Consider the following 13,499-nt stretch of genomic DNA (forward strand, 5'->3'; position numbering starts at 1 on the left):
TAACATCAATGACTTCAACACCAGAACCAAATTTTAGCGAGGATATAGGTCAGTAATGGAAGCTTCATTTTCTGATGCTTGAGCTGATTTATTACTTGTTGATGAATTATTCCCCCCTGATTGTATATCTGATAATGGACGGCTTCTAGTTCTACTCCCCACAAAAAATGCAGGTTCTGAAGGTGTGGGCAGAGTCACAGAATAACTATTAAGCATTAATACAATAGAACCCATGTTTGGCCTATCTGCTAAATTTTCTTGAACACAAAGTAAACCAATGTGGACGCATCTCATAATTTCATTTGGTGAAATGTTGCTTAATGATGGATCTGCAATATTTATAGCTGTTCCTTCCCTCCAATTTCTCCATACCTGAAAGAATTTGGCCAGTCACAGAAGTTACATATATTTTTTAAGATAACTTTCTATATGCAATAGAGAGCAGGGGGACTTACAAAGCTTATTAGCTGTTCTTCACTCTCCCCATTGCCATTCCCAATGTGTCTTTTGCCACTCAAAATTTCAAGCACTATTACACCAAAGCTAAATACATCTGACTTCGTTGAAAATTGTCCATACATTGCATATTCGGGTGCCATATATCCACTGTATGTCAATATTTTAAACATAAAGGTTAATTATATTTTCGTCACATAATTTTTTTACTTGATGTTGATTGAATTTTTCATAAGTTTTTCAAAGAGAATATGTTTTAACATAATCATCATCAAACTCAAACTCAAAACATGCCAGAACATATATAATTAATAATGAATAAGTTTTAGCATATTCTAAAACTTACTAGGTTCCGGCAATTTGATTAGTATTTCCTTGAGTTTGATCTCTGTCAAACAATCTTGCCAATCCAAAATCTGCTATCTTAGGATTCATGTTGTCGTCTAAGAGGATATTACTTGCTTTAAGATCCCGATGTATAATGCGCAACCTAGAATCTTCGTGAAGATAAAGAAGAGCTCGAGCAACACCTTCAATGATTTTATATCGGCTTGCCCAATTCAGTTGATTTCTCTTGATAGGATCTGCAGGGAGACCATAGCCATGAGTGAAAACTATATATATTTAACATGAATTGATGTGGTGAGTAATAGTCCAATTATTACAAACCTACCAAATATGAAGTAATCAAGACTTTTGTTAGGAACGAATTCATAAACAAGTAATCTTTCACTTCCTTCCAAACAAAAACCAAGAAGTTTAACTAAATTTCGATGTTGAAGCTTGACCAATAAAAGCACTTCAGTCTTAAATTCCGTAGCTCCTTGTCCTGAGTCCCTTGACAGCCTTTTCACAGCAATCATTTGTCCATTGGAGAGTCTCCCCTAAAATTAACAACATACGTGAATTTAGTTCTTTTTTGGAACTCAAAACCTTAACATAGTAGGTTAATGGGTCTCTCATTTTATAAATTTTTCATTTTTTTTGCTTTTTTTAATGTAAGACTAATTTCATACACTACTTTTCTCACTTGCAAGTTGCAACATTAACACATACCATATTTAAATTAGACCGATAATAAACTAACCTTATAAACAGCTCCAAATCCACCTTGTCCTAGTTTATTAGAATTCGAGAAATCATCTGTAGCAACTCGGATGGTATCAAAGTCAAATTGCAATGACTCATTGGTTATAATCTCTTGTTCAACACCTTCATCAGCTTCACATGCATGGGAATAATCAACAGGGTTAAGGTTTCCAAATGTGATTAGTGCAGTCAAATTAAATTAAAGTAAAAGCCTTACACGAATTGCTTTCAGAAGTCCTCCTTGGCTTTCTTACTCTTAATAAATAGATGCATATAGAACCGATGAGCACGGAAACAATAACAGTTGGCACTGCTACGAAGATGACAATTCGCAATGTGTTGGTCTTTCCTGCATCCAACGGATTATTATTATATAAGATAATTTGTTTTGGGTGTGATTGATTCAATTGTAAGCAACATGGCGGAAAAAATTTTGAACTCTTGATATTGCAATATATATATATATATATATATATTTTTTTTTTCTCTTCACATAAATTTTACTTTATTATATGGTGCATTTTAATATTTTTATGCTACAGTGATAGATGGCATATTTTAAAAAATGTTATTAAAATTAAAATAATATTTTTTGTTATTTAAAAATATTTTAAAAAAATATTATCAAAATTAAAAAATATAATTATAATTTTAATAATATTTATATAATCATCGTAGCCACAAGAAATATTAAATATAAACATACTATAATTCATCTTATTTATATACATAAACAATTCTAAAAGAAATAAATTGTCTAAGACGACATTTAATTTTTTAATATTTATTCAAATAGATGAATAAATCACTGATCACTCCATCAAATTCATTAATCTCTAAAAATATCTATCATATGAAAATAACAAAATTATATTTTGTAATGGTATACTTTTTTATTTTTTAATATTTATACTAAAATAATTTATCAATGTAATTAAATATCTTTTAAATATTAATTTTTATTTAATTTTTAAAATAATAAAAAATAAATAATTTTTTTAAATAATTGGTATATAAAAATAAATATTTAATTAATAAAACAATAATAAATTTTTAATAGAGCTAACTAAAAAATTGAATTTTAAAAGACAAATAACATAAAATAAATATCAATGAAAATTCATATACAGTTATTTGATATTTAAGAATTGTTAGATGATTTGATAAGTTTGACTAAATTACTGTCTAATGATTTTTAACGATTTGACAAATCAATAATTGACCTTGACCTTGACCTTCCGAAGAGGAAGTAGGGGTGGAGGAGGAATGTGGTGGCTGCGACAACGACGATGGAGGCGGTGCATTATTAGCGGCAGTAGGCTGAAAGAAGGGGTAAACTTCATATCTAATGTAACAACTTGGAGAAAGAACCCTCCCACCTTTCTTCCCATCACAACAAGCCGGAATATCTGAGACATGCCCCTCCAAGCATTGATCACACTCTAGGCTAGACAGATCCGGCGTGCACTGCACAACTCCATATATGTTTTGAAAGCCCGTACTGTTGACGCTCGCCGCCGCGTATTTCCGGCGAGAGTCGCCGGCAATGGCCTTGTCTATTAGGTTTGACATCAAGCTGTTGAGGTTTTGATTAAACACGGGCAAGTCCGTGGCGTTCTGGGTGTTCCACAGGTAAACCGTAAGGGAATCATCGACGTGGTGGTTGCCGAAGATGGTGCGGTTAGAGTAGCGGAGCATGCAGGTGTCGTACCAGCCTATGGCTTCCTTCTGGTTTGGACAAAGCTGTGTGAGAAGGGTTATGGAATTGTTGAGGCAGAGACGACAATCGTTTTGGTTAAGATCTCCTTGGCAAAGCCCAACGGCGTTTACTTTGTTGTCGTCTTGGCCGTACGAGAAGTTGTAGTAACCGTAGTCGATTTGAGTGTTGGAGATGAGAGTGGAGAGAAGGGTGTTGAGGTTTTTGTGGTAGATGCTGTTTGCTGTGTAGTTTCCTTTTCCGTTGTCACAGGAGTACGATCGGAAACCATCTTCTTGTGCGTAGCAGCAGCTTTGAGTAGATATGATTAACAAACAAAGGAGGCAACAAAAAATGGAAAACAAACTACTAGTTCTATTTGTGATCATCCTCATTCTCATTAAAATTGAATTGTTGTTCTCTCGTAATAATAGAACGAGCTAAGTAACAAGTGATGGGGTGTTTAGTCATCAGTCATTTTAATTTTTATAGAAATTTAAAGTTCAACTATTCCACCCCAAACTTTATAATAGTAATTCATATTAGTATCCGAGTTGATTTTGTAGATGACACATTGATTTTACATGTTAATTTATTAATATTTAAATTTGTTGCTTAGATTTTATATGATTAAAAGTTGTTAGATCTCCTAAAATAGGATGATAAAACTCTCCGAGATGTGGGGATGAAAATGGAGAACAAAATTTTCCCGAAATAGGCGCGGGAATCCTCGCCCCGTCCCCACGGTTCACTAAAATTTATAAATTTTTTGAATTATCTTTAATAGTTTGTTTTCTATATATATTTTTTAGTCATTTCACACACACATAGATAAAGAAACCCAAAACTTCATTTGCATAACCTTTCTTCGATTCAGAGATTTCTAACGCTATCCTACTCCATCCAACCTCTCTGCAACCACCCTCTCGCCACTCTCCCTTCTCACCGCATCGTCATACTTCACCGTGCCATCACTCTCACCGCGTCGTACTTTCTATTTGCGGTGTTCCTTTTCGTAACTCTACTGTCGTGTCCATTCTCCTCTCTATTGCCCTGTCTCCCACCTCGTCCACTGCTTTGTCCTCTGGCTCGTCGTTACGTCCTTCCACTGCGTCATTTCGAAAGAAGCCACCATCGTATTATTTAGATATTTTGCATAAAATTTTACAATTTTTGTATAAGTTGGATACTTGCAGCTCTATTCATATAGAAATTAATAATTAGTTAGAATTATTATGTAGATAGAAATGAGGTCCCCGGAGAATGGGACCCCGTGGAGAATAGAGATGGGGAGCAATATTCTTCACAGCGGGAAATGGGGACAGAGATGGAGAGCATGGAGGCATCCCCGCCCTCGTTCTGCCCCATTGACATCCCTGACCTAGAAGCTTGAGTGGCTTTCTAACATTCACGACAATGATAATAACAAGTTCAATTTGAAAGTTTTTCGCCTCAGAGAGCAACAATAAAATTTTTGGAACTCTAATAAATCTTGATCACATGAAATTTAAGTAAAAAATATAAATTACAACAGATTAATGTATCAAATCAACTCGTTATTAACATGTTATCAATAGATTTAGGTAAATTTTAGGATTTAATTTAAGTCTATTAAACTTTTAAATATCAAATTAAATCTAATTTTAAATTTTAAGGATCAAATTGAAAAAAAAAATTCTCTAAAATGACAATGTTAGTGAAATAGTAAAATAATACTTTAATTATCTTTGAATTTATAAGTTGTAACCCTTATTATCTAATGAAGCTCACTATCTTAATTCAATAGTGATTAACGGTATTTTTTTTCCCTCTAAAATAATAATATAATTTTAAAAGAATTACATCCCAAATTGAATATTAACCCTATTTTACATACATTTATTTTGCATTGTAGATTGGTGTAAAACTGAAATATTAGTCAACATAACTTTCTGCGACGACGACTCTATTCTCGAGTCTCAAAGTTGCGCAATTGTTTTGGTAAGATTATTATTAATTAATGGCTGAGAGACATGCAAAAAGGAAGATCCAAATCAAACAAGGCATCGGAGAAGAAGGAAACAGTCCAATGTCCATATTTTCCACGTACATACTCAAGTGTATATATTCCACGTACGACGACAAAAGTTATATAATATAATTCATTTAATTCTATGTTTTCATATTTATTAAACTTTAACGTTTATATATCTATCAAAATAATTTTATACAAAAGACGCGGGCGGTGGTTGGTGGATAGCGGCGTCAAAAACTGCATGGAGATGATAAATTTACAGAGAAAAATATTTGACTGTTTTGAAGTGAATAGAAATAAATTATATTTTTTATAGATTATTTTTATTATGTATTATAAATATAATTAAGATAAATATAGATAGAATTTTTTAAAATTTTAAATTTTAACTTTTAAATTTTTATTTATTTATAAAATTTAAATTATAATAGAGTTAATTTATGTTGGCTTATAAGAGAATTATTTCTCTATATTTTTCTATAATGAAAATGTAATCGAACCACAATAAAAGATTTTTATAGAATTATAATATATCCAAGTTAAATTCTATTTATATATTTTAATGAATATTTTAATAAATACTACGTAAGTTTAAAATAAAATAAAGAATATTGATATATAAATAAAAGTACAATTTAGGTACATTTGATAATTAAGAATCGTTAAATAATTTAATATATTTGATTAAATTATCATTTAATAATTTTTAATTATTAATTTCACATAAAAATAAATACATGTGAGTTATTACTATTGTATTGTATCCTTTATCGCATTCTTTGTAGGACGGAAATAATGGGTTATACCTCGGTCAAAGTAAATAAAATTCAAATTGAATCAAACCCCTCGATGTAACCTAATAAACCTCTTTCCCAAAATTTCGTCCTAACGTCGGCCACAAAGATTTTGGCACCAACTGATGAATAATTCAACCTCGACCAAACTATAAATTAGGGTGAAGATCGACGATATGAGGCATAGCATTTAGAACTACCACCCTACTGATTATATATATACTCATTTTTTAAAGTGATTCTTTACTGACTTGAGCATTGGAATCTTTTTTGCAGGTACCACGCTTGAGTCCGAGTTTACGATGGTACTCCAGTTTTGGATCGAGCTGTTAGACGCCTCGGAATAGTGAGAGACAACGTATAACTCAAAAGGAGTATCCTTTTCAGAACAACTATAAATAAGTACTTTCTTATTTTAATTAATCTTTTAAAAAATTTACTAATAATTTTATTTATATTTAGAAAAATAAACTTCACTTTGGTAATTAATCAGTAATTGTATCACTAGGAATAATTTATATTTTTATTATGAGACAAATAATATAATATAATAATAAAAAAATATATAAATATATACATAATTACTCAATTTCGTTGCCAAAATTTGAGTGGGACAAGTGTTCCTCTACTGTGCTTGGGTGCCTTCCGGATCTAACTTATTCAGATATTAATCAAAATAATCATACTACATATACATAAAAAATTAATTATTTATATAAAATAATATATATTAAAAATAAATTAAATATTATATATTTATATACAAATAAATAATAACTAATTTAGTAGTTAATTTTTTTTGTGTGTATTTAATATTTTTTAACTAAAATATCACCTTATATTAGTCAAATTATATCACATTACTTTGAGATATATTATTCTACTTTAACATACCAAAGTGAGCTGTTCCATGAATCTTAAATTATTGTCTATAAATATCATCTCACACTCAAATTTTTTAAGATAATAATAAAAAAAGAGAAATAAATAAAAGCAAGAAGCAAAAAATTTAAGGAGAAGTGAATGATGAAAAAAGAATAGTGAATTTATTTGATTTTTTTTCAAAATTTATAAATCTATCCCAACATTTTTCAAGCACCACTTATTTTATTAATCTATTAAATATTACAACAATAAGCTGGACCAGCTGCACTTGACAAGAATATCCTAACGAGCCAATGATGCAGGTTTCCTTAATAGAAAATAAAGAACACTTTCAAAGTTTTGTTGGGCTCCCAATTCTGCCTATGTTGATACAAATAAAAATGAGCCCATCAACAACAACAACAACGGAACTGTAGTGACTGTGGTACTTGATGTTTTGACCCCTGCACAAAACATAATCAATTAATTAATTAATTCCTATTATAAGAAGGATTTAAACTAATATCAATAATAAGTGATGACTAACAAACTAAACTAGCTCAAATGGCATAAACTCCTCATATTCAATTAAGAGGTTGCGGGTTTGAATCTTCTATCTTTGGTAAAAAAAAAAAAAAACTAACTAAACTAGTTAAATTAAGAAAGGAATTTTGTTAGGTTGACAATAATTTTTGTGAACAATGTGAATAATTGGCTCTAAAATTAGCCTAATAAAATAAAAACACATTATATTCCTAAATTATTCACCTAAATCTTAATATTAGAATAACTATAATGTATTTATTGTTCATGTTATTTAGTATTTCGTTGTCTATCTATATTTTTTCTTTAAGAAAAAGAGAAGGCACTTTAAACTAAGCATATATAATGTCAGAACTCAAGTACCTTCAAAAGAAGGTGTTGGTGATGATAGAGGAACAGATGGTGGTGGTGAAGATGGTGATTCGGCTGAAGGTACTGAAGGTGGTAGCAGAGATGACGATGGTGAAGGCGTCGCTGCTATATCAATTAATAAGTGATTAATAAAACTAATTAATCAATATATGTATACCCAGACTCATCAGAATGATATGAGAAAGTACCTTTAGGTGAAGAAGGTGCTGGAAATGGTGATGGTGATGATGGTGATGGTGATGGTGATGGTGACGGTGATGGGTGATGTGTTGAAGGATCATAGAAGAGGAAGGAGTAGGTTTCATATCTATGATAGCAACTAGGCCTAACCATTCTAGCACCAATCTTATCATTGCAATAATGACTCGATAGACCTTTGATTGACTCAACCAAGCAGCTATCACATTCTGCTTCAGACAAATCAGGAGTACACTGAACAACACCGTACACGGTTTTGTTACTTTGATCATCAACCGCAGTTCCCGCTCCATATTTTCGACGAGAGTCACCCGCTGCAGCTTTCCTTCTTAGCTTGTCCGACAAATTCTTCACCACTCCATTGAACTTGTCTGCATCTGTTGCATTGTTCATGTTACACATATAATAGGCTGGTTCTGTTTCGTTGAGGCCGAATATGGTGCGATCGGAGTACCGCAACATGCATTTCTCATCTTGGTACCAACCAATTGCCTCCTTGCGGTTTGGACAAAGCTGTGTGATGTTGGCTTTCGCTTGATCCAGGCAGCCGCGGCATTCCTCCGGTTTGATGTCTCCTCTGCAGAGTCCAATGGCGTTTACTTTGTCTTTGTTTTCGCCATGAGAGGAATTGTAGAAACCGTAGTCGATTCTTGTGTTGGATGTGAGAGTGGACAAAAGGGTGTTGAGGTTTCTGGCATAGTTGCTCTTTGCTGTGTAGTTACCTCTCTCGTTATTTTGATCGCAAAAGTAGAAGAACCTTTGTGAAGTTGTACCTAAATCAGCACTGGTTTTGAATATGAAAGTTGTTGTTATGATGAGGCAACAAAGGAACCAAAGTAGGCTTATAGAAAGAAGAGACATTATGGATGATTGAAGCGGCTCAACTATTTTCAAGTTGCTCGATTTTTATAGACGAAATATTATTTGAGGAGTGCTAGGGGCAGCAACTTTTGTGATTTGTAGCCATCAAATAGCCATCAATGATGGTTTTAATGGTATGAGATTGGTGTGAGATTTCATCCAATGGTTCACTTTTCTTTGCTGGTTACATGCTGGCTAGAATTTGAAAAAGTTACCGGCCCTCTAAACTTTTTCATATTATTTTATGGAAATAAGATTTTGTTGTTGTGGTTGTTGTATTATTTTAACAAGAAAAGACTTCACCTCTCTTAACTTATATAAGGTGATATAATAGTATTTAGTTTTTTGGTTGCTTACGGTATCTCTTAGTTTGACAGGGCAAAGACTAATTCGTGGCGGGTATAAACTCCATTTAAGAATCTGCTACTAGTTAATGAATTGCTATATGCACAAGCGAATTTAGACCTTAACACTTATTTAAACAGACGAATGAGTTGACCATTCGACCAACCCAAGTTGGTTTATATCAGTAATCAGTTATCCGAAGAAAATATGTAACCAAAGAGTACCTCATTCCATTCCATAGATCTTTATTTGGGTAGCGTGTATCATGGGGGTGGGAATATAGTGACACTGTCTATGTAGACTTTCCAAATCAACTTTGGTCAATCTCTTTGGAACTTTTTCTTTCCAGAACAATGCCATGTAAGTTCCATGAATGTAACTGGATTCACACCTTATACCATATTTTGGGCAAGTCTTTCTGTCTCTTGTAGAGTTGGTCACACACGTCTGGAATGCTTGATGAACCCTCCTAATTGGTTGGTTGTTTATGCATCGCAGGCCTTGTCACTAATTACTATCTGCATTTTCCAAATCAACTTTGATCAAGCTCTATGAAGTGGTCCATGCTATTAAAATTCAAATGATGACAATCAGCAATGGGTGCGTCCAATACAGAATTAAAACCCTGTGCGTGTTATACATGCCAATCCACACTAAAATGTTGAAATTGGTGACTTTGTATTTTTATTTTTCCATAGATTCTTATCATTCAATTTAATTAATACTCATCTACCTAAATATAATTAATCATTGGCCATTGCATATACAGATAGAGGTTTTTTTTTTTTTTTAAATGATGGCCTTTTTCCCCTTGTCTTGTCTGGTCTCCCATCTTCCAAGTAAACTAAGTCAGTGTATTTTTATAACATTTTTTAAGGAATAAAAAAATATTTTTTATTATTAGACGGTTACGGTTAGTTATCCAAAAATAATATATACACACTAAAATTAATTATTAAAATTAATTATTATGTATTTTTATATAAATATATATAATTTAATTTATTTTTAATATATATTTTATATTTTATTATATATTTTATAATAATAATTAATTTTGATAACTAATTTTAGTGTTCATCTACTCTGATATGTTTGATTATATTTCCTTTAAATTTGTTAATTAGTTTAATAACACTTGAATACAGAATACTTTGTGAAATCAACTTGAAAAATATTTGTCATGTAATAACTTCTTAATTTTTCCGGAAGAATGTCCAAGACTTACAGAAAATTTGATCATTAGTGTATGTGATAAAAGGATGTGCAACCCTTGACATTCTCTAAATATATTTCATATCTTCTTTTCTCTCATTTTTCTTACAAAAAGTAGGTAAAAATGTCCAGTAATAATGGATATGTAGTTGTTTGTGTGTACCCCAATTGTCATATGAAAAACAGCAACAATGAGGTGATATTTGAGTGTGAGAATCCGTTACTATTGCGCACTCGGCACCTAAGTTCGTTGTCCGAGTTGAAAAGTTTGATATTGAGTAACCTTAGTGACACAGGGAGAAGAGAGATCGGAAGGGTGAGGTATAGGTTGCTAGCACCGTTGGATAATGGAGTTTTCCGTTTTCGACTATTTCAGCTACGAGCATGTAAGACTCATGTTCGACATTTATAGGAGAATCATGGCGGAACAAGTGATGGAGCTTTCCGCCGAGGTTGGTGATGTTGGTGGTGGTGGTTCTGTACACTCGATATTTGTGCAGGATGACCCATCTCTCGCATCGCCACCGATTCATGTTGCCATACCAAGTGGAAGACATGGAGGTGGGTGAGGAAGACTCCGACGAAGAGTACGTTGCGAATAGCAACAATAGTGATTCCTCTGAGGATGATGATGAGGAGTTTGTACCAGAGATGGGGCCGAGGCAGCAGTGTGATATGTTTTGCCTTCCCCCCCAACCCGATTTTGACGCTATCAAATGTGCCAAGTCACTATCATACATTGGATCTGGACGCCATATATGAAAAATCTCCGTTTTCTAATACCAGAGAAGAGGATTACAACCTAGACGGTGGGGTTGAGTTTTGGATCGGCCACATATTCAAATGCCGAGATGCAGTAATGCAGGGTGTAAAGAACTACAGTATTTGCAGAAGTGCTGAGTACCGAGTAGTGAAATCGGAGTGATTAAAGTACCATGTGCATTGTCGTCAAGCTGCAAATGGATGTCTATGGAGTATCCGTGTTGTCCGCCGACAGAACCTTGAATACTGGTCAGTTCAAGTTTAATTGAGGCATACTTACTCATTATGATTGCTATATGTTAAATGGAGATCATGCGGCCTTTCTCAAAATGACTTGTCCAGCCAACATACCACTGATCATGTCTGTCATGCCACCACATATCCTCGCCCCGGTTTGTGATGGTAATGACCTTGTCGACGTTGACTGAGGTACCAGGCACCAGCTACTTTCCATTGAACTGGCACTTCACCCAGTCAACCTGGTGAAACTCGACGAGGTTGAAACAGACGAGGGGACGACTGACATCCATGTCTCCCGCTCTGCCTCCTTGACAAACCACGGGGGGCAGAGTCTGGAGAGCAGGGTCATCATAGGGCGTCCAGACAAACTGAAACAACTATTATAGAATAAACAAATATTCGAACAACAAACTATATAATATATTTGAACAACAAACAATAAATATTTGAACAACAACTACTACAATTTAGCATTAAAAAGACAAAAACCTATTCTTAACGTTCTTCTTCCATTTGACGACGTTATCATATTCCTAAAGCAATATATCTAGATAAAAAAATCTGAAAAACGGTATGTTTCTTTCTTGTTATGTTGGCTATACCATAACCATAAAGTCATAAACAAAACTAATATTGAAGGATCAACGAAATTTATTGTGTATAGCCTATAAATATTCAATAATAGTTAAACAACAAAGTCTATATACAAGACTAAATATTAAAACTAACCTCGTCCCAACATAGTTGGTCTATTGCTAGACGCCATCGCAGAACCCTCGCCTTATGCTGATCTCTGCTCTGCTGCGACAACCCTACCAACCTACCACCAGTTACAAGAATAATATGAGTTCATGTTACACAATGTCATAACAAGTTACAAATTCAAAAGATAAGAAACACATAAACAATTGTTACCTCACAGTCATAGAATACATGAAAATTTCTCAATCAGGTGGACACCACTGAGAAAATCTCTGATATATCCAAGACACCAACAGCGAAGTGCAGCCGGCAATGTATGTGGTGCCTCGGTGTGCTGCATAGCATAATCAATGGTATGTCCAGACAAGCACCGCCGAGTCCCAAGACAATGCATGGCACCACCCAAAGTCCTGCTGCAGCGATAGGCAACGCAGATGGACCAAGTTGTTCTACTTGTCCGTCATTAGGTAGCCTCCGATCAGTAACAAGACGGAACACCTCGCATACTGTCAGAGTGACTCCAGATCATCGGTCGGTGGCATATGGCGGATATGATTCCTCAATCATATAAGTTTCAGCGAGAATGACTCATTCTTTTGAGCCCCTGCTGTGGAACCACCGGAGGCCTGGCACCGAGCAGCCGCTCCACCATCACCCATGTCTGGGTAATGTGCCACCTGAGGAAGTTACGGAAGCACCCCCAATTGGGTCCCTATTTGCGCATAGCCCAGGGTGGTATGCTTGGGGTCTTCGGATGTTGTCGCTCCACAAATGTCGTAATCAGAGAGTTGTCGAATACGAAATCCCTGAGAGGCACTGTGTCACCGAATCCAACCTCCCTCAAATATGGGAAGGTGGCGTCTGGTGGAGGAAGCGTGTGTGACACTCGCCGAGACAGGAGTAAGCGAGGCCTCTGACAAAGAAAAATGTTTCACAATTATTAAAAATTAAAAATTAAAAATTTGTCTAGGTCCATCAACATAATAAACTGTCTTAACAAACACACATTTTCTGATTGCATTACGTGAAATTAATTAAAACATTCAATAAGGTAATTAATTATCTAACTACCAAACTTTGAGTTAACTTTATAATCTAATTATCATACTTCTTGACTAGTTACTAACTAAATTAATAAATTAATACACGTATGACTCCTAAACTAGACTCCACAAATGATAAACATCTACTCCAATATTTAAACCCTAAATTAATAATTATATAATTAACAATTTAATTACCAAAAAATCATAAACACAAACCTAGAATTACTATTTCTTATCAGTGACCTATTCCTAATGATACAAATTGTATTCTAGTTCTTGGCAAGTACCCTAACCATGCTATA

At 33.8% G+C, this 13,499-nt stretch overlaps 1 protein-coding gene across 1 annotated transcript; it reads right to left on the reverse strand.

Annotated features, from left to right (window-relative positions):
• Positions 1-33: 33 nt before the first annotated feature.
• On the reverse strand, positions 34-8,978 carry LOC107616129 (cysteine-rich receptor-like protein kinase 26). Its single transcript, XM_088499441.1, has 10 exons — positions 8,017-8,978; positions 7,820-7,933; positions 7,307-7,377; positions 2,769-3,681; positions 1,763-1,894; positions 1,544-1,677; positions 1,130-1,340; positions 803-1,040; positions 456-606; positions 34-372 (listed from the first exon to the last, which is right to left on the reverse strand). Exons 1-10 carry the CDS (start codon positions 8,885-8,887, stop codon positions 34-36), a joined length of 3,174 nt encoding a protein of 1,057 aa, XP_088355567.1. The 5' UTR covers positions 8,888-8,978.
• Between the last annotated feature and the right edge of the window lie 4,521 nt (positions 8,979-13,499).

This window comes from Arachis ipaensis, chromosome B9, assembly GCF_059453495.1.
Source record: "Arachis ipaensis isolate K30076 ecotype BB chromosome B9, ASM5945349v1, whole genome shotgun sequence".
Lineage (NCBI taxonomy): Eukaryota > Viridiplantae > Streptophyta > Magnoliopsida > Fabales > Fabaceae > Arachis > Arachis ipaensis.

What these genes read in the sequence shown, in the direction of transcription:
- LOC107616129 (XM_088499441.1), bottom strand. Translation starts at nt 8,887, where the DNA reads ATGTCTCTTCTTTCTATAAGCCTACTTTGGTTCCTTTGTTGCCTCATC. An exon ending in TTCGGAAGGTCAAGGTCAAG is followed by an intron (nt 1,895 to 2,768) that starts GTCAATTATTGA and finishes CGTTGGATGCAG; the next exon opens with GAAAGACCAACACATTGCGA. An exon ending in GACTTCTGAAAGCAATTCGT is followed by an intron (nt 1,678 to 1,762) that starts GTAAGGCTTTTA and finishes ATGCATGTGAAG; the next exon opens with CTGATGAAGGTGTTGAACAA.